The 22681-nt window shown below is 34.7% G+C and overlaps 1 protein-coding gene across 3 annotated transcripts in view; it reads left to right on the top strand.

The window, feature by feature from the left end:
- The first annotated feature begins 14515 nt into the window (after positions 1 to 14515).
- Positions 14516 to 22681, top strand: part of cwc22 (CWC22 spliceosome associated protein homolog) — a 92041-nt gene continuing 83875 nt past the window's right edge. Inside the window, exons 1-2 of one of the 3 annotated variants that reach the window (NM_001077569.2) lie at positions 14516 to 14609; positions 19574 to 19673. In NM_001077569.2, the coding sequence (NP_001071037.2) occupies positions 14547 to 14609; positions 19574 to 19673 (163 nt within the window). In that variant the 5' untranslated portion in view covers positions 14516 to 14546. Of the gene's footprint in view, positions 14756 to 19573; positions 19674 to 22681 lie in introns of all 3 variants that reach the window. The other 2 variants (XM_073912081.1, XM_073912080.1) reach the window with 2 other exon arrangements.

Genomic DNA, 22681 nt, shown 5'->3' with positions numbered 1-22681 from the left:
GCTCCCTCAATTCAGAACCAAAATGTACTTTTCATGAAAACACCAGGAGCATGTCGATCAGTTTCTCTGTTGACTCTGAGAACCCAAGAGATCTGTTCACCGAGATGAAAACCAACAATCAGATTGGATATCACACAATTTATTTACTCTGTGAGCTCATCTCCCCCACCCCCCCCCCCTCCCCCCCCCCCCCAAAAAAAAACACTTGGTGGCTTTGTTCCAAAACCTAGGCTACTGAGCTGCCTTTATATATTCTGGCTATAAAGACAGCTGGTGTTTAAGGAAACATCCTGACTTAAACAGATCTTTATAAATTACTGATTTTGAGTGTCCTACATAGGAAACAACAAATTTTATTAACATAGCAGAAGATCAGAACACATTTGATGTCAATGCATGTAAACAAAGACCAGGCACGTGCACACATAGGGCTCAGCCTGTGCAGTGCACATGCCCTTTTTAGTCTTGGATAGAAAGTGCCCTGTCAAAATGATCAAGTGTGCCCCCGCGACGCGGCACACCTTCGGTCACGCCCTTCAGTAGGCACGCGACAACACCGCTCTTGAGTATGCGCGCGACAACACAGCTGATCAGTACGCGCGCGACAACACTGCTCTTCAGTACGCGCGCATCCACTCTGCACCCCCCCCCCCCCCCCTACACCCCCCCTCTTCAAAAAATGTATCCTGCCAAAGACTATAGAATACATAAGTGTGTCACTCGTATAGATTTGAATGGGGAAAAGTGTAACGGTCAATATGTCGAATGAAGCTTCGTCTACTAGTAAAGGAGCCAATCATCAATCATTATTGACTGACAATTTTCTGGGGGAAGGGCTCAGACTAGATGTGTGTTTCTGCAGATTTTGTGTGATTCGAATGTTTAGCAATGAAACTAAAGAGATAGTTGTTTAATTTTATTGGTGATTTCTAATATGAACTTTAATTGTAGTTTGATATTTCCTTGTTCAAACAGAATGCCTGACTATACTGCCCAAGAGGCAGTTCAAAGATGGCTGTTGATTGAAATTACTTGCTATAAAGGGACTTTGATGTAACTTATCATGCTAGCAGAACAGTGTTTTGTAAAGTAACAAAGCCACTTCAACAAAATTCAACTAAATTTATTTTGTGGAAAACATAGTGATTAAATGTAGCACAGAGTAAAATTAAAACAAATGTTTCTGAAGGTTACAGCAGTCAGAAATAAGTAGGTCCTTGCTTTCTTCTTTAGTCTCCCTGCTCTGATGTAATCTTGTTCAATCTTCTTTGGTCTGTTGTAGGTTTCTTAGCCATAACTTTGTCACTTTGATTTTCTAATGATTTTCATTAAGGTTTAGGTCAGGACTCTGGGTTTCCATTTCATGATTAAAATTTTTAGGACTTCAAGAACTTCTTTACCTATGACAGGATTTACTATCCTGCATGAAAATCACTGTCTGATGGGATGAGGAACACAGAGAAGGACCTTCTGATAATCGTTTGTGTTCAACTATGCCATGTACAGTGTCTGTATAAGAACCTTGCTGTCTATAGAGGACGAGGTAGTGATAAATAAATTAATTTTCATTTTTGGGTAAACTAACCATTTAAAAGGGTTTCGTCAGACAGACAGATCACAAGCAGGTAACAGATTAACACAACATAACAGATAAATCTGAAAGTGTTCTTTAATTTTGATGAGTGTCCTTTTTTAAATATCTCCTTTAGGTTTTTCATACTGTGTGTTCTGTAATTCTAAAAATGATTAAAAGAATAGGTCAGCCAAAATTAAAATATATGTCATAAATGATTTTCCTACATGTTGTTCTAATCCCCTGAGACCTTTGTTTATCATCAAAACCCAAATTAAAATATATTTTTGAAATCCAAGAGCTCTCATCCTAACAAAGTTTTGGTTAAAACATTTCTGAAAACCTACCGCTATATACATTTCTGGAGAGCCAAATATGTCCCAGGAGGTACTTTTTTTGCAGTTTTTGTTTTTTCAAATCCACCAGAGGCTGATGTGTATGCTTTTTCAGATCTCAAATTTCTCTCGCGAGTGCCATTCGCGCAGTGCTTAATTTGTAATTTGCGAGGTCCCTGGACAGTTCAGGGTAACGGATCCGGTATGTTACCAGAGGAGGGAGCGGTGTCGCGGACAAAAGTGAAGTGAGCTGGAGGAGTTGCGGCAGAAAGTGAAGAGCGGGATGGAGCGGGGATGCGTGTGGGGAGCGGGATCGGTAAAATGAGGTGTCGGATCAGATGATTTTTGGCTTCTGTTTTTGTCTCACCCACTTTCTGGAACCTTTCTTCACCGGACTCTAACCCCATCGTGGTCAACTCCTCTCTGCGTCTCAAGTTCCCCGATGTACATGACGAGTCACTGGGCAAATGTAAGAGTGAGAAAGTCATCCATACGGAGGTAAGGAGTCAGCTGAGAAGAACGAAAAGGCATTCAAAGACAAAATGCAGCCATACATACTTGTGGCTAAATACGTAATTCATTATCTCCAGAATTGTGTTTATAGGGCTATGTTTTCAGAATGAGCATATGTTAAACGTTAAGTAGTAGTGAAGCCACTCTATTGATATTTTGGCTGTGTGCTTTGGGTCATTTCCTGCTGGAAGATGAAGCATCGCCCAAGTCTGAGGTCAAGAGAACTCTGAAGCAGGTTTTCATTCAGGATGTCTCTGTACATTGCTGCATTCATCTTTCTCTCTTTCTTGACTAGTCTTCCAGTTCCTGCTGCTGATTAACATTCTCACAGCATGATGCTGCCACCACCATGCTTCACTGTAATGATGGTATTAGCCTGGTAATAAGCGGTGCCTGGTTTTCTCCAAACATAACGCCTGGCATTCACTCCAAACAGTTCAATTTTAGTCTAATCAGACCAGAGAGTTTTGTTTCTAATGGTCTGGGAGTCCTTTAGATGCTTTTTGGTAAATTCCAGGGGGGCAGTGGCTTCCGTCTGGCCACTCTGCCATACGGGCCTGATTGGTAGATTGCTGCACAATTGGTTGTCCTTCTGTAAGGTTCTCCTCTCTCCACAGAAGAATGCTGAAGCTCAGACAGAGTGATCATCGGGTTTTTAATCACCTCCCTGACTAAGGCCCTTCTCCCTCGATCACTCAGCATAGATAGCCGGCCAGCTCTAGGAAAAGTCCTGGTGGTTCCAAACATCTTCCTCTTACTGATGATGGAGGTCACTGTGCTCAGTTGAACTTTCAAAGCAGCTAAATTTTTTCTGTAACCTAGTCCAGCCTTATGCTTTGGAACAATCCTCTTTCGGAGGTCTACAGACAATTCCTTTGTCTTCATGCTTGATTTGTGCTTTGTCATGCACTGTCAACCCTGCTACCTTATACAGACGGGTGTATGCCTTTTCAAATCATGTCCAATCCACTGAATTTACTACAGGTGAACTCCAATTAAGCTGCTGAAACATGTCAAGAATGATCAGTGGAAACAAAATGTACCTGAGCGTAATTTAGAGCTTCACGGCAAAGGCTGTGAATGCTTATGTACATGTGATTTTTCAGGTTTTTTATTTTTTAATAAATTTACAACAATTTTTTAAAATCTTTTTATCACATTGTCATTATGGTAAATTATTTATTTTGAGGAAATAAATTAATTCAATCCATTTAAAAAAAAAAAAGGCTGTAACAAAAAAATTGCATACAAACATACAAAGGAGAAAACTTCAGAAAAAAAGTAAAATATTTAACATGTACAAACATGCAACATCATGGAATTTTTTATTACTTGTTCCTTGCTGAATTCATCAACATGAACACATCTACCGTCTCTGTGTCTGATATTTATAGTTGCTTTCTGACAGTTCAGCTCTTCAGTTTTCTCTTTAATGCGAAATTCTCTTGTTATTCTTCCTGTCTCCTGTGGTGAAACCACGCGAGTCGCCTTTGATTTCACATTCAAACATATAAAACTCCAAGCTGTGATAACCTGCCCTCTAAACAATATTGTGTCTCATAACATCATGGCAGGACGGCAGTAATGGCTTGAACTCATGTCAGCTAAAACCTATTAGTCACACTTAATGGAACAGAAAGGAGATAAAACGGGAATCATTTATTCATATCCTCCGCGGACAACATGGAAAAAAAAGAATCCGACCTCTCTCTTTTTTTTTATTTGATTTGAATATATGATATTGTATTTAGAAAGCAGCCGACCGTTTCTATTTTTAATATCCATCTCATATCTGTGTTTGCAGTGCTGTGAAAGCATTCCTGCTCACGTCCTGTGGATATTTGTTCTGGGTCACATTCAGCTTTTGAGTCTACATGACTGTAAACTGAAGTCGCTGGTGGATTGGCATGAATATAGAATCTAAGATCTGTTAAGGCTGTGCTGTATCATTTCTGCCTTTATCTGTATAAGTTTGCCTATAATAGTTTGTGTATTTCTGTTTTATATTAACACACGGCATTGTCATCACACTACCAGTTTCGGGCTTATTGGAGTCTCTTCATATTAAGCTGCATTTATTTGATTAAAAACAGTGAAATTGTAGCGTTGTGAAATAATCATACAATTTAAAATAACTTTTGAAAGCTTTTTTTTCCCTGTGAGATAATCATTCTAGTCAATTATTCTCATTTGTGTAATATTTCTTATTGTTATTAACGGTGAAATCAGTTTTATCACTTCATATTCTTAAAATCTCTGTTCTTTTGAGCTTGATCTATACCGTGAATTTTGCAAATAAAATACAGTTATCAAGTGTAATTTCCATTCATTCATTTATTGTTTCATTTCATTGCAATTACATTTTAGCTCAATATATAATTACAAAGAAATAAATTTCCATTAATTTATTTCATTATTATTTAATTTTAGCCCAATATATAATTACACAAATTTAATTTCCATTCGTTAGTTTCATTATTTTATTTTAGCTCAATATATAATTATAAAAATGTAATTTCCATTAATTTCATTATAATTTTATTTCATTATTATTTCATTTTATTGTCATTTCATTTTAGCTCAATATTTAATGACAAAATTATTTTTCATTCATTCATTCATTAATCATTTATTCATTATTACTTCATTTTCTTATCATTTAACTTTTTCTCAATATATAATTACAAAGATAAAGTTTTCATGCATTAATTTCATTATTATTTAATTTCATAATCATTTAATTTCATTGTCATTTCATTTCAGCTCAATATTTTAATGTATCTGCATACATTAAATTCAATATTCACCCATTGACTTGCTCGCATAGTCGTTTTTTTTGCCTACTATGGAAGTCATTAAATGGGTGCCAGCAACCAAGATTCTTCAAATTATCTTCTTTTGTGTTTAATAAATTTCATAAATGTTTAAAAGTACATGAGGCAGAATAAATTATGAGTTGATTTTCATTTTCGCGTGAACTATTTATTTAAGTAGACACATTTAAATAAGCATTCCCTGCTTTGCCATTGTCTAAACGTGGACATCAAAAATGGGGCGGCTCGTCTTTGACCCAGTGGGAAAATTTAGTAAGATTCAATATCATTTTTTTTTTGTCAGGCACAGAGATCTGATCTCCATGCAGATACATTAAAGACACTCATTGTGCTGTTTGTTTATCTGAAGTTCAAATTTAGCAGCACTTAAGACACATTACATGCATTGCTACTTAAAACAGAAGCATTAATCTTGTTGTGTACAGCATATATGCCTGTGCTTCAGCTGCTCTCAAAACTCAAAAAGTCTTTTTAGTAGCACTCAAAAGTAAAGCTGCCTGTTTAGGGTCAATGACAGGACACTCGTTTAATTTATACAGAATCATTCAAAGCACTCATTTCAGTAATGAATAGGTTTAGGTTGAGTTTTTGATGTTTATGAAAAGGGGATGAGATTTTTTATGTTATTTTGAGTGTATAACCTTATATGTACATTGAATGGGGGATTTAATTTAATACTAATAGTCCATCAAATTTTAGCTGAACATGATGAGATCAGACCAATATGAAAACATTTTTTACTACATATATAAAAAATGGGGGGGGGGGGTGGTCAAGTTTTTTAGTAATGTTACCGTAAGGTGAAGTGACAATGGACAAAGGGAGTGAGGATCCAAATTAGGTTTTATTATGCAGAAAATGGTCAGGCAAACTGTCAACAGGAGCAAACTGATGTATAAGGGAAATCCAGAATCATAGGTGGATGGTCAAAGGCAGGCAGCAGACATGAATAAACAAACTAAACAAGGCTAAGTACATGACTAGGCAAGGGAAAAGGGAAACGCATCATAATGTTCACTGTAACATAACAAGACTTAGCATCTTCTCTGTTTGTGTGCTGACTTTATAGTCCATGTAATCAGTTCATGAGTAGCTTCAGTTTCTAACTGCAATCATGGGGATCTAGGCCAGGTGTGTGAGTGGTGCAAGACTGGACCTTGTAGTCCATGTAATTGCGGATTTGTAGTTCTATGCAATGTAAATGCTCTCCAGCAATCTATGATGGTTAGATCGATCGCTGGTGATCGTGACAGTTACATGTGTAATACATGCTTCATTCATTCATTCATTTTCTTTTCGGCTTAGTCATTTTATTAATCTGGGGTCGCCACAGCGGAACGAACCGCCAGCTTATGCAGCATATGTTTTACACAGCGGATGCCCTTCCAGCTGCAACCCATCTCTGGGAAACATACATACACACTCATTCACACTCGTACACCACGTACAATTTAGCCTACCCAATTCACCTGTATCTCATGTATTTGGACTGTGTGGGAAATCAAAGCACTCGGAGGAAACCCACGCCTATTCGGGGAGAACATGAAAACTCCGCACAGAAATGCCAACTGACCCAGCCGAGGCTCGAACCAGTGACCTTCTTGCTGTGAGGCAACAGCACTACCTACTGCGCCACTCCGTCGTCTAATACATGCTTCAGTTAATCAAATTTCTGTATTTATTTAAATTACAGTTGAAGTCAGAATTTTTTAGCCCCCCTTTGAATTCTTTTCCTTTTTTAAATATTTCCCAAATGTTTAACAGAGCAAGGAAATTTTCACAGAATGTCTGATAAATTTTTTTTCTTCTGTAGAAACTTTTTTTTGTTTTTATTTCTACTAGAAAAAGTAGTTTTTAATTTTTTAAAAACATTTTAAGGTCAAAATTATTTCCCCTTTTAAGCTATATATTTTTTCGATAGTCTACAGAACAAACCATCATTATACAATAACAATAACCTGCCTAGTTAACCTGATTATCCTAGTTAAGCCTTTAAATGTCACTTTAAGCTGCATAGAAGTGTCTTGAAAAATATCTAGTCAAACATTATTTACTGTCATCATGGAGGAGATAAAATAAATCAGTTATGAGAAATGAGTTATTAAAACTATTATGTTTAAAAATGTTTAGAAAAAATCTCTCCGTTAAACAGAAATGGGGGGGGGGGGTAAACAGGGGGGCTAATAATTCAGGAGGGCTAATAAATACAAACTAGTATGCATCTAATTTGACTAATTTTAGGCTGTATGTTGAAACAAACTATTTTATGAGAAATTGTACCTATAGTTTATGAGAAAACAATATTTTAAACATTTATTATGTCTATGCAGTTTCAATTCAATTCAGCTTTATTTGTATAGCGCTTTTACAATGTAGATTGTGTCAAAGCAGCTTCACATAAATGGTCATAGTAACTGGAACAGTGTGGTTCAGTAACTGGAACAGTGTGGTTCAGGTTTTAGTGTTTAAGTTCAGTTCAGTTCAGTTTAGCTCAGTTCAGTGTGATTTAATCATTACTGAGAGTTCAAACACTGAAGAGCAAATTCATCGATGCTTAGCTCTACCAATCCTGAACCATGCGAGGCAGTGGCGACAGCGGAGAGGGAAAAAAAACTTCACCTGATGGGAGTGAAGAAAAAAAACCTTGAGAGAACCAGACTCAGTTGGGCACGACCATTTTAATTTCTCCGCTGGCCAAAAGTCTTGTGCAGAACTTCATTCGCCGTGGTTTATGCTGGAAGATGGCCTCAATGAAGACTCGTCTGTCCCTGGAGCGTCGCTGGAATCAGACACATGTTCTCCACTCCCCACGACCATCAGCGCAGCAGCAGCTCAGGATATGGCCTGGTCCCGGATATGGAATCCTTGGGATCATCACGTCGCTGGTCTTGGATCCAATCAGTGACTCCGCCTAATCTGAGGACCTTGGGATGAGTATCCCCAGGTGAAAATAGAGAATAAAGAGAATAATTAGCGTAGCTGCTGTTCATAGTGTATATAAGCAAGATGCAGAAGCCTGTGTGGAACCCGCTAGGTGATGCATTGAGTGTATGCTTTACTAAACAGATAGGTCTTTAATCTAGTTTTGAACTGGGAGAGTGTGTCTGAGCCTCGGACATTACCAGGAAGGCTATTCCAGAGTGTAGGAGCCATGAAAGAGAAGGCTCGACCTCCTTTACTTGATTTTGCTATTCTAGGTACTACCAGAAGCCCTGAATTTTGAGATCTTAAGGAGCGAGTTGGTTCGTAGCGAGACAGAAGGTTGGTTAGATAAACAGGAGCTAGATTATTTAGAGCTTTATAGGTGAGAAGTAATATTTTAAATTCAATACGAAATTTAACAGGCAGCCAGTGTAAGGAGGATAAAATTGGGGTTATATGATCATATTTTCTAGACCTGGTCAGAACTCAGAGTTTCAGGCTGTTGAATGAATATTTTAACTGATTGCCGTGATTATGCATTCACAGTGGTATGAATTATGTGTACAGTTGAAGTCAGATTTAATGAACCCCTGAATTATTCGCCCCCTGTTTATTTATCCCCAATTTCTGTTTAACAGAGAGCAGATTTTTTTCAACGTTTATAATCATAATAGTTTTAATAACTCATTTCTAATAACCGATTTATTTTATCTTCGCCATGATGACAGGACATAATATTTTGCTAGATATTTATAAGACACTTCTATAAAGCTTAAAGTGACATTTAAAGGCTTAACTAGGTTAATCAGGTTAACTAGGCAGGTTAGGGTAATTAGACAAGTTATTGTATAACGATGGTTTGTTCTGTAGACTATCGGACAATATATAGCTTAAAGGGGCTAATAATTGCTTTTACTCTATAGCTGAAATAAAACAAATAAGACTCACAAGACGAAAAAAATATTATCAGACATACTGTGAAAAGTTCCTTGTTCTGTTAAACAATTTGGGAAATATATCTTTTTTAAAAATTCAAAAGGGGCTCATAATTCTGATTTCAATATGTTCTCTAATATTATACTTATTAATATTATTATTTAAAATACAGATCGGAGCAGACTATCTCTGTATCAAAGGGCTGACCTCCCACACCTCTTGTTTTGATGTCCTTAAGTGGGGATCAAGCCTTAATTAGGTGGTTCAATTATCCCTTTATATAATTAAATCTTTATCTTTGAGCGATATCAGGTAGGCTATAGGGTGTTTATTATTTCTTACAGCCGCCATTTTAATTTTAAAACAGGTCAATTAGTAGCTATTTTTCTAAGCAGCTTCATAGAAAATGAATTGTTTTTAATGTTACAATTATTCTGCATTCAGTTATTCATTGTGCCTTGAATACGATCGTTTTAGTGTTTTAATAATGTTGTGCCTGCCTTGAACGTGACTGAAATATGTGGCCAATGAACTGTTTTGAGTGCCAGTAGATGGCAGTGTTGTCTTTCAAATTGGAGATTCAAGCCATCTGAATGAAGATATAGGCCTAGAAGAGAACAATATTTATTACATTACGTAAGTACCAACATCTTTAATAAAAAAATATATACAAGATGTTTAAATAAAAAATATTGTTTCTTCAGACAGATTCATTATTAATTAAAAGCAATTCATAGTTGTCATTTAAAAAAAATGAAGAATAATTATTCTCAGTATAATCATTTAAATAATATGAATTTAAAGCAAATATTTCATCTTAAATGTTTAATAACAAATTACTATCAGTTACTGTGTCGTTTTAAATTACATTCTGAAGATATTGTTTGAGCTTGTTCTGTAAATTTTAAGCTCAAACGGATAGAAATTCTTTTGATTGATCATTGTCTGTGTGTATTGTCCAGAAATAATGATATTTCTGCTGTTTCATCTGTTATTATCTCATATTATATATAAACCCAAACTGAAGTTATTTTTAAATTCAAAGCAAAAGCTAGTTACTACTACTCATGGTGCGGATATTAAATTAGTGTCCCGGTACAAATTTCTTGGAATTTTATTTGATAATACACTGTATTTTAGGTCTCACATTCAGTAATTGGTGAAAAAAATTAAAAGGAAAAGGTTTTAGATTTTAGGCTTCAATTTTAGAATTGAATTATTATTGTTATTATTATTATATGCTAAAAAGAAGCTTGATGCAACATTTATGTCGATATTGGTCTATGGAGATGTTATCTATGCATGCTTCATCTCAGAGTCTACATGCCTTGGATACTGTTTACCATGGTGCAATAAGATTTATAACTAATTTCAAATCTCTTACTCATTGTGTGCTGTGTATGGGTTAGTCTGCTTTGTCCATTGTTTTACTTTATTTACTGTCTGTTCCTAAAGTGAGGTGGAGAAAAAGGACTTTTAAATACGCAGCACCTTTTGCATAATCTACAAAGCTGCAGTTTAAAGAATTGATTTCACTAAATGCTTTTAGAAAAAGAGTATAAATGATTTAGAAATTGAAACACAGGCTTGTAGATGTTTTGAGTAGTTTGTTTGTGTGATTCATGTTAACTGTCAATTGTTTTTGTTTGTTGTTTGTTAGACCCATACTGTCTCTTGGCCAGGACACTCATGTACACTGCAAAAAATGCTTTACTTACTTAGATTTTTTTATCTTGTTTCTAGTCCAAATATCTAAAAAATCTTAAATCAAGAAGAATTTCTAGACAAGTAAATCATATTGTCTTGTGTTTAGAAATAATATGCCAAAATGAAGAGAGTTTTTCCTTAAACAAGCTAAATAATCTGCCAATGAGGTAAGCAATATAATCTTATGTCAAAAGGAAAAACGAGATTATTTTGATTACCATTGGCAGATTAAAAAAAGCTTTTTTTTTTTTTTTTTTTTTTTACAGTGTAAAAGAGATTTTTAACCTCAATGTGTCTTTCCTGGTGAAATAAAGGTGACAATAAAATTATTGTTTATTACTTGATATTAGCTAAATTCACAGGTAACTTTGTATATGATGATAGCTTATAATTTATTGTAACTTTAACTTAATTTGACTGTAATGCAATAATGTGCATCTTTTCTAAAGCTGCTTTGAAACAATCATTATTGTAAAAAGCGTTATACAACAAATCAACTTGAATTGAATTGAACTATTAATTTTGTCTTAATTATTTAGTTCTCCATAACTGTTTACTAAATAACAAACTCTTTCATATGAAAGTGCTGTATAGTCAAATGCTCGGTTCCTGGAAGAGGACGAGATGTCTCGAGTAGCCTGAAGCCTGACACAGATATTTTATGTCTCTTGACATTCACGCTTTCGCAGACTAACTGCTCTGAGAGAGTCAGAGGTGGAAATAACAACAGCAACGGGGAGACACTTCAGGTCACTTCACAGCAACAGTGTCGCTTCACTTAAAGAAAATGTCATCTAAGCCCTAAAACAAACTGAAGGGAAATAAACGTCCTCCAGGAAAGAATTATAATTAAAAACTAAATCATGGCTAGACACTGCAAGAAGGAAAACAGCACTGTTTTGAGATTTAAGGCTTTGGCTTTTTAAGTTTAGTCTTATGTAAAGAAAACATAAAAATACACACACACACACACACACACACACACACACACACACACACACACACACATATATATATATATATATATATATATATATATATATATATATATATATATATATATATATATATATATATATATATATATATATATACAGTTGAAGTCAGAATTATTAGCCCCCCTTAATTATTACCCCCTGTTTATTTTTTTCCCCAATTTCTGTTTAACGAAGAGAAGATTTTTTTCAGCAAATTTTTAAGCATAATAGTTTAATAACTCAAATAATAATTTGAGTTAATTTGGGGGGGCTAATAATTCTGACTTCAACTGTGTGTGTGTGTGTGTGTGTGTGTGTGTGTGTGTGTGTGTGTGTGTGTGTGTGTGTGTGTGTGTGTGTGTGTGTGTGTATTCTTCTTCTGAGAAAGTCACATTTATTTCATTTTATTTCGGCTAGAATAAAAGCAGTTTTAAATAAAAAAAAAAAAATTATTTGGTCAAAATTATTAGCCCCTTAAACAGCAATATATATATATATATATATATATATATATAAATTAACTGTCTAACAAACCACTGTTAAACAATGACTTGCCCTAATTTAGTCACTAACTTGCTAAATTATTACCCCAATTTAGTTACTCTAATTAACCAAGTTTAGCCTTTAAATGTCACTTAAAGCTGAATCCTCTTGAAAAATATCTAGTCAAATATTATTTTATGTCATCATGGCAAAGATAAAGCAAATCAATTATTAAAAATTAGTTATTAAAACTATGTAGAAATAAGTTGAAAAAATCTCTCTTCTAAAGTGTTTTATATGACTTTCAGTTCTAAGTTTAAGTCTCAGTTTGTTTTGTTCTTTGTTTAGTTTTTTGTTAGTTTTGTACATTTTTTGTCAAAAAATCCAGATGAAATTAAACATGAAATTACACATTTTTAAAAACATTTGAACTCTCCTTCATCTTTTTTCCAAAGCATCCAAATTCAGTTATACAAATAAAAATATATAATTGCACAACTTAATGTTAATCTAAGTAATACAAATAAAGTTGAAATCAGAATAAATAGCCCCCATTTATTTTTTCCCCAAATCTCTGTTTATACGTATCTTAATATATATCTTCATACTCAGTTTGTTCATGTAGATCTGATTATAGGCAATACACTATACATTTTATTCAACATTAAAATAGTGAAAATCTGTTCTTGATGGTATCTGAATTATAATGTACTAAAAAGAGATTCACTAAATCCTCTCTGTAGAAACATTTTACTCTACACTCTCAGAAATAAAGGTACGTGAGCTGTCACTGGGGTGGTCCCTTTTCAAAAGGTACAAATATGTACCTAAAAGGTCCATACTAATACCTCAAGGGTACGTATTATTACCTTAAAAGTACAAAAGTGTTCCTCTTAATATTTTTAGGTACTAATATATACTCTTCAGGTACCAATATGGACCCTTTAAGTACAAATGTGTACCTTTTGAAAAGTTACCACCCCAATGACAGCTCGCGTACCTTTATTTCTGAGAGTGTGTTATGTCAAAAAAAAAAAAAAAAAAGAATTTTGCACTTAAATTCATCCAAAAAAAAAATGTTTTTGTTCTAGAAGTGTGTGCAAATTTGTGCATAATAAAAATGAGTTTTTTTTTTTAACCTTGGTTTTAAATTATAAAAGCAAACAAACCAATTATTAAATCATTTATCTTGTGAAAATTAAAATATTTTTATTTACATTTCATTAACAATAGTTTTATTTTATATTATTTCATTTTATTGCTGTATCCAATGCCCAAAATAATGGTTTGATATTTTCTGTTTTTGTTTCTATTTGTTAAGTATTAATATTTACTACTTATACTATTACTACAACTAATAATAATAATAATGATAATAATGGGGCGGCGCAGTGGCGCAGTAGGTAGTGCTGTCACGACACAGCAAGAAGGTCGCTAGGTTGTTGGTTCGATCCTCTGCTCAGTTGGCATTTCTGTGTGGAGTTTGCATGTTCTCCCTGCTTTTGGGTGCTCCGGTTTCCCCCACAGTCCAAAAACATGAGCTACAAACGTGTGTGTGTGTGTGTGTGTGTGTGTGTGTTTTTGTTTGCGTGTGTGTTTGCGTGTGTGTTTGCGTGTGTGTTTGCGTGTGTGTGTGTGTGTGTGTGTGTGTGTGTGTGTGTGTGTGTGTGTGTGTGTGTGTGTGTGAGAGTGTGGATGTTTCCCAGTGATGGGTTGCGGCTGGAAGGGCATCCACGACGTAAAAACTGAATAAGGATAAGTTGGCGGTTCATTCCTCTGTGGTGACCCCGAATTAATAAAGAGACTAAGCCGACAAGAAATGAATGAATAATAATAATGTTGAAAATTATTTAATTAATTTTATTGTACGGTTGTGAAAGTGCAAATCCTATATCAATGGTTAATTAAAACAATTCTGACATACAGTATAGCTGTGATTCCTGAAAATAATATTTGCATAAATATACAGTACACCTCTGATTCCTGGAAAAATATAGTAGTCTTTGTTTTTCCCATTAATCATTATATTTACATTTCTTACCTATGTTCTAAACAGAATCTTAAATTAGCTTCAAGCCATTAATGTAATGTAAAAATAATATCAAGGCATCTGTTTCCTGACGCATAGTTGTTTTTCCATCAGTGATGATAATCATCCAACATATGTTCAGTATTGCAGTTTGACTGCTAAAGAAAAACGCGTTTTTCCACACTTTTGGAACCTCGCGAGGCCCCGTAGCATCACTTCCGGAATACGGCGGGAAAGATGGCGGCTGAGTCAAACGAATCTCAGACGGCAATGAATATGGGGCCTACATCGAGAGATGAGGTAAGAACTTCGCTGTTAGTTCCAGATTATGAAGTCGATATGTTTGTTTGACCGCGCTGAGCAGTTTTAAAGCGGCTCGTGGATGTGTTCCGGTGGGATTTTACGGGTTGTGGGCCTGCACGCGTGGAGCAGATGGCGCTGCTTTGGTTTGTGTGAGATCATTTGTGTACATTATGAACATAAACACTCTGATTTAAACCCATGATAAACTATTATGTTTGTCATTTAGTCCACTGAGTGTCTGTAAAATTCAAGTTACATTTGAAAGACAAGTTACGATAGGGATTAGGCCGAAAACGATAACAATATAAACCAATTACCGTTCAACAAGTAACTTAATGTTAATCAAAATCTAGTTTAACGTTACATATTTATTGCGTAGGCCGACATTTCCATATTTTTATATCACGTTAGTGAAATCTATTTTAAAAGCAATGAGATAAAGAGAAATCTATAGACAACATCGTATCGTTTATGATAGGAAACATTTGTGCATATTGATTTAATACATACGTTAGTGAATTAAATATATTGAAAGTCCGTGTTAATAATATATGACCTTGGCTGAATTTTTCGTTTAAGATTAGCAAACGTAATGCCTAAACTCCAAATATTGGTACAAGTTTGTTATTAAACTGTTTCACTGCTTAGATTGTATTGTACGTTCATTAAATTGTTATAATTTTGCTGTGCCCTTTAAAACCTTATGCTAAGTTAGGAGAGTATGTTATGGTCTTTTTCCCCAAACATGGTTTTTATGTACCTGTGCTATTTTTGGGGCTTTAACTATTTTGAAAACAGTAACATTATGAAATACTATTGCAATTACAAAAACAGTTTTTGTACATAAATATATTTTTAACATGTACTGTTAATCTCTTTGAACATTTATTTATTTATTTGCGGCTGAACTATCATAGTATGACACATCGTTTGGGAAAAGAACGATGTAGTGATGAATGTTTACCAAAATCCGTAGTTTCTCTGTTGCAGATCCTTCATTTGAACCTTGTTAGGTATAATGTAAAACACCCATAAAGCCTGGTTTATACTTCTGCGTGAAGTGATCGTCGTGACCCACGGTGCATGCAACGCATGTAGCTGTGCATTTATACTTTTGCGCACTGTTTCTGTTGTTCTGCAATAACACTTCCGAAACGCTAGTTGGCACTCAGGTGTTAATGTTCCTTTGTGTCGAGGTTCTTCACTAGTGTTTTGTTTTTTCTGAACGCTTCCTAAATGTACAAGTGGCTCAAACTCACTCATTTTGAGGCAGGAACCGACGGACGTGCAACAACTTTAACCATGAGGTAAATACAAAACAAAACTTTCCATCCGGAGCTCCTTCACGAGTCTCTACACTTGTAAACAATAGCTCCGCTTGGTCCCATCCTGAATCTCCAGCGCTACCAAGCCGAGCAATCAGATCTTGTGCTACGCGTCACTGCGACATGTAATTACATTTTTTTGAGAGGTGCATGTCAGCGACGGCCATTGCGTAGGGCTATGCGTCAACGCGTAGGCTGCACCGTAGCATACGTGCGCTTGACACAGAAGTATAAATCAGCCTTTAATGATTCTCTAAACGGGGTTAACAACTTTCTTAGACACGAACAAGTAATTGTGGCCCTGTTCAGGCAGGTATTCAGGTTCATTTTTCATCAATCTGATGCAACTTTTATTATTTACAAGACCTAAAAATGCAATTAAAAGTTTCAAATCAGTTAAACTCAATTTATAAAAAGACTAGCCTATTTTATGCATTAAATAATGAAATGTATAACTAATTTGCTTTATTTCCGATTAGACCATGCACTTAAGTCTGTTTTACAGTTTTAATATGTGCATGCGCTTGTTTAAAATAGCATTCGTTTAACAAAAATTTTAGCACATCGAAAGTAATTAAATTACCTGTCTTTTGATTAAAACCTTTATGCAAAAGGATCAGAAATGCACCCAAAAAAGGCAATCATCCGACACTTGACATGCATAGCTCTCATGCCACATTTTCAGGATAAATTCGCATCTAAGTGCTGCTTTGAATATAATAAAATGATTTAAAAGCACATTAAAGACTTCACTCATAAAATAAAACATTCTGTGACATAATTTTGATGATTGTTTGACCCATTAGTTGCACAAAGTAATTGCTTTCACCAGCGTCAAACATTCACCAGCGTGTAGTTCCCTTAAACTGTGAAAAATACATATAAATACATTTAGATCATTTACTACAGTCATTACTATTGGAATGTAAAGAGACTTTCAATCAGCACAGCAAAAAATGTTTCTAAAGACAATCACCTACTGCACCTTTAAGAACAACGACAGCAGGAATAAGATGTTTTTCTTTAAGATGCAGCACATTGAAAAGCGTTTAGATGACACAATTTTAAAGACGTAACCATTCCTATTGTGGGTAGCTTTCTCTTTATTCCCAGTATCCCCGACACGGCTAGTGAAAGTCTTCAGGATCCTTAGAAACATTAAGGCTTGTGTATTATCTGTAGCTAAACTCTGCAGGACGGTGTGACCCTCCAGGAGCAGAATTGGACATCGCTGGTTTAAATCATGATCTGGCTGTTAGTTATTTGCTGTAATTTGCAATGATGCCACTCTTTTCATTGGCACTGAAAGAAACTCCAGTCCAGCTTTTTTAGGTTTATGTAGAAGTGCTGATATTGCTCTCGCTCCCCTTACTCATATATTATCCTTTTTTTGTTGTCGGCCATGCAGTGTGTTTCTGAATGATTTATTCCTTTAGTGCTCAGCATTCTTAGTGTGTGTGTGTCTAAGTCTGAAATACCAGCCTACCTGCTGAATGGCAGATCCATGTTTGAAAGAGTAGTTTGCCATAAGTTTGCAGAAATCACTCGAGTCTCCCACTGCGTACAGCCTGGGATTAGGCTCAGTAGGGACATATAGGATGGCGAGTGTGTGTATGTGTCTTATACAGAGGAAAGCAAGCTCATGGCTATTCTTTGAGAGTCCCGTATCCGTCTGTGGCAGATGCAGAAACGGCACAGAGAGATTCGCATTACTGACACCATAGAAAGCACGCATCTGTTTTCCACCCGTCCTGCTGAAATGGCAAATTGAATTTTGATTGAAACGGTGACGGTGGCAGCTGTGAGTGGCATATTCAGTGAAATCGAATTGTGGGAGTGATGCCGTACTGCTGCTCGGGGAGAATCCGACTGTAACTGCAGATGTTAATTCACTGATCGCTTGTCTGCTGTCTGATCACTTCCCCGTGCTGCTTGTATTTGACCTTTGAATTTTTGCACTGCAGAAAGCTGCATTACATTCTGAAGTATTTGGTAATATTGGGAATAGGGCTGCACGATATATCGTTTCAGCAATAATATTCAGGAGCCTCAGAAGACATTTAGAGTCACTTTTTTAAAGAGTTTAACCATAATAGAGTGAATGTTTATCATTTGCTTGTGTTTTTAAGGTCTGTGACTGAGCATTTTAAGAAAGTTACATTTATTTGGACACAAAAAATGATAATGTTTGGAGGTGTAACAAACATTCATTGTATTTAAATATTTATATGATTTATGTTGGAGAAAAAAATAATTTTTGTCTTGTTTGTATTACAAATATGTACATTTAGTGAAAATAAGATTAATTTACTCGCCCCATTGGTAGGTAATTTAGCTTGTTCTAAGGAAAAACTCTTCATTTTGACTTATTTCTTCTGAAGGTGAAAGCAAAACAGTATTTTTTTTTATATATTTGTACTAGAAGTGAGACAAAGTAAGAAATACGTTTTTAACATTGTGATGCTATTGAATTTCTGTACCTGAATACTGTTAGACTCCACAGAAAAAAATATAGCTATTCAAATCATCTTGTGCAACTGTATTCATGTCACAATATTATATTTTATCACGGAAATAAAATATCACAATATTAGATTTTTTCAATATCGTGCAGCTCTAATCGGAAATTTGTAACATAAAGCTACAAATTTAGCTTTATTAAATTTAATCATAGACTAGATCTAATGATATTAACATCTCAACAGATCTGGACATATTTTTTTTTATCTTTTTGTGTTCAAATACTTTGCTGAGAATGTAGTTTTATATTTAAAGTACTATTATGTTAATTAAATTGTATTATCAGTTGTTGTTGTAAATATTTCATTTAACTGTATAATGTTTGTTTATAAGTTACTTATTATGTATTTATATTTTTGTATTTATAAAATGTATTTTTTAAAATCTAATTAAACATTTCATTTTGATTTAGTTTTTGACTTCAGTTCTTCAAGCAGTATTTATTTCTATTTTATTTAGCATTTATTGCTGTTAATGAAAACAACTTTTAACCATTGTTTGAATTATGAGCAAAACAATATTTTACAAAAATTCTTATTTTTTTTTATTACAGTTAGAACTTCAGAAATGTCCCATTTAACAGTCAGTGGAATTTATTTTATGTAATAAAACTGTTTTAATTTAACTTAATGATGACATTGCTAGTTTTATAATTTGTTTCATTCTTCTTTACAATATTAGTACAATTTTCAAAATACAATTTTTAGTAATCTGTCATTTGAGCCATAATTATCTAGACATCTTTCATCAATAGAAGTGTAAATTGAGTTCAAAAAGGTTTTCCCAAAAGCTCAAACCACATTTACAGGTAATCACCAGAGACTTTTAGCTCAATATTCACTTCTGGAGTCACATTCATATGCATGTTAATACATGTAAAAATTGTATACTGCAATCATTTTTTCACTTATTTAAACACCTGAGTCAAATGTATGAGGTATAAACAGAGCTTTAGTTACACGCAGCTTTAGAGTTGTATTTAGAAATCCAGTCCCCCGCTCTTAGACTTCTTTTCTAGACATTGCTCTCAATGTACACACTCGTACACTTGGACACACTACATTTCATTACGGCACTAGTGTTTTTCTTACTCTGTGTCGTCTTGCTGTCTTCTAGCCTCCCAGCACAGAAGAAATGGAGCAGCGACAGAGAAAGGCCAGCACAAGTTCATCTGAGGATGGAGAGCATGAAGATAATGACCGCAGGAGGGTTGTTGGTAAGCTTGCCCTTTAACTTTGTTTGGTACCAACTAAATAGTCATTAATCAGTGTTTTTCTACCCTCTTGCTCTTTTTTTATGCACTGTAGTCATTTATATGCATTTTATTATTTTTGCAGACGTTATTTACAGTACAGTGGTCAACTACTGTTTTTTTTATTATGTTTTAAAAATACTTTTGCTTTGATACCATTGATAAAATTGTCCATTGCATAGCATTGCAAAAACACTTGTGAATCATGAATCAATTTCTCTCATGTATTGTTAAATAGATAGTTCATACATAAAAAAACAACAAATTTTTTATTCTGATTCATTTGTCTGTGGAAAACAAAAAAGAAGAGATTTTGAAGAATGTTTTAACTCTTTTGGTCTATACATTGAAAGCCTGTGATGTAATGTGCATTTTTTGGGTTTACTGTCCCTTTAACTCAAAATGCCACCTTCCCAATATTCTCTGAATGTTATGTTTAAAAATAATCCAAGGTAGAACAAACCGCACATCTGATGACCGGAAAACTGTTACCTCAGCACTATACCGGCACATAAGCCTGCTTGTTTCCTTACAGCTGAGACCTACTTCCAACATTTCCTAAGTCAGCACAAGGACAAACACAGTCAGTGGCAGAGCAATGCTTCACTGTACACGCACCTGTTGTGGATGAGCACGCAGTTTGTGTAGCTAGCACGTTTCGGTTGACGTGAAAAATGACCTCAAACAAAAGGCCTGTTTTTACCAACTAAGTGAACTTATTATTATTATTTTTTTTTTTTTGTGACACTCTGTAAAAATTAAAATGTATTGTGATGCTTTTTAAAGTTCTAGGCCTTTTAACTTTTGAAATTAGACTGACTTAAATTATTTTTAATATATATAATTATGTTTTAGGGGTTTTTAAGCATTTATAGGACAGTAGAGTTGAGACAGGAATGCAATGTGGAATAGAGAGAGGATGTAGCTGCCCGCCGGTTATTAAACAGTCTATGCTTTCCAAATACTGATGTCGATGCGTTTTATTTATTGAACACTATGAAAGCTAAAAAGATAAACAAACAAACCAAATGTTTCACACAAGCACAACATAATCAAAAGGACATCAAAATAAACAAAAAAATATACAAACAATGTTACCTTTACAGTGTTGGCCTGAAAACCAGCATTAAAATAATCAGGAGCATTTAACATGTGTTTGCATTGAGATCTCAACATGCTGTCTATACCAACTCTCGCAGGTAAAATAATCAATGAGGATCTTGTGACCTCTGACTCAATCCAATTGGAAACAAGGAAATTTATAAAATAAACACCAATATACAATCAAATAATAAAATATGAAAAACAATAAACATAAGCAAACTACTTATCGATTAGCGTCAGCTACAGAGGGGAAGGATCGTCAAATTACCTTGAGCTGGGAGTCAAACTCAGGTCACCGTTAGCACCTTTATATGCTCTATGTCAAAACACAAACCACTAGGCTATTGGTGCAGACTTAAATTCATTATTAAAAACTATCAAAAGCATTAATGTCAGTCCACACATGGTGCACTATAAACAGCCCTCTACAATGAGAAGTCAATCAGTTGTTTAAACCAGTGGTCCTCAACCACCAGGCCAGAGACCGGTACTGGTCTGTGGATCAATTGGTATTGGGCCACAAAAGAAGTCATTAATTATTTTCGTTTTATTTATTATCTTAGTCTGAGATCTTCTATTTTGAAAAATGACTGTATTCTCTCACTTTAATTTTGGTCACTTAAGAGCCCAAATTTAACCCACAAGCAGCAAAATGAGTAAGAAACAGATGTCTTTGGAAAGTTTCTTTGCGAAGTGGAAAAAGCCAAGTGAAGGACCTGCAAACTGCCAAGGAATGTATCCGCTACCCATTGGTCAACAAATCATGTGAATCCACTGTTTTTGTAAAAAGATCAGCTGCTGGAGATTACAAATGACAGCGGCCCCTAAAGGGCTTTCAGCAGTGAAAATTAAACCGCACTGAACTAAACTAAATGGAACTTCAACTCTGAAATCTGAATCTTACTAGAACTATGTTAAGCTGCTTTGACACAATCTATATTGTAAAAAGTGCTATATAAATCAACATGAATTGAATAGTCTTTTCTAGAGTTTGTGCAAGTTCGTTGTTTCCAATGGAGGTGCACGCCTTCCAGATGAACCCAGTTGAATGAATGCCACAAGTGCACCGCGAGTCACGTGGCAAGAACTGATCGATCAGCTTTATACTTTGCATGGAATGTACACATTTTGGTAGACTAATTATCTCAGACAAACACAGAATTACCAAAGCACTGCAGTGGTTTGTAATTTTCTCTATAAATAAAACTTGTATCAGAGTGACAGCGGTCAAGCATAGAATTGATAAAAAGGTTGAGGAACACTAGTTTATACAACTGATTATATTATACATCTATAGATATATTTATTACTAACAGGGTTTCCACGGGTCATGGAATTTCTGGAGTATCATAGAATTTATTTTTTTTGTCCAAGTCATGGAATGTGAGAGATTTTTGCCAATCATTGAATGTTTTACCAGCCGATTATCAAAATATATATTTTCTGTTTTTTCTTGTTTTTTTAAACACATTGTTTCAGGTGTTTTGCCTATTGTTATGGTTTGGCTATTTTTTTCGCTGCCATTTTTTATCCTTTTCGACTTGTCAACCAAAAATACCTAATTAATTCAGCCTAAAATGACAGATTTTGCAATGTCTTTATTTGCTGCATTTCTTGAAAACATACACACATTTGCATGTCTTTGTTCTTGATTACATTTTGCCATTGGTATTTAAGGTGAACACTGAGAAATACAAATAGAGAAAGTGTTTACCTCTTCACCATATAAAGCCTACCACATCATATTTAATGAATAACCAAAACTGTTAAAATCTCTTCAAAATAAGCACTAGAAAAATCATGGTAAAGCTTCGTATTTTTAGCGATTGATTGGCTTTGACAGGGCTTTGACTGAATTATCATTAGTG

This window comes from Danio rerio, chromosome 9, assembly GCF_049306965.1.
Source record: "Danio rerio strain Tuebingen ecotype United States chromosome 9, GRCz12tu, whole genome shotgun sequence".
Taxonomy (NCBI): Eukaryota; Metazoa; Chordata; class Actinopteri; order Cypriniformes; family Danionidae; genus Danio; species Danio rerio.
This window is presented reverse-complemented; position numbering and strand designations above follow the sequence as displayed.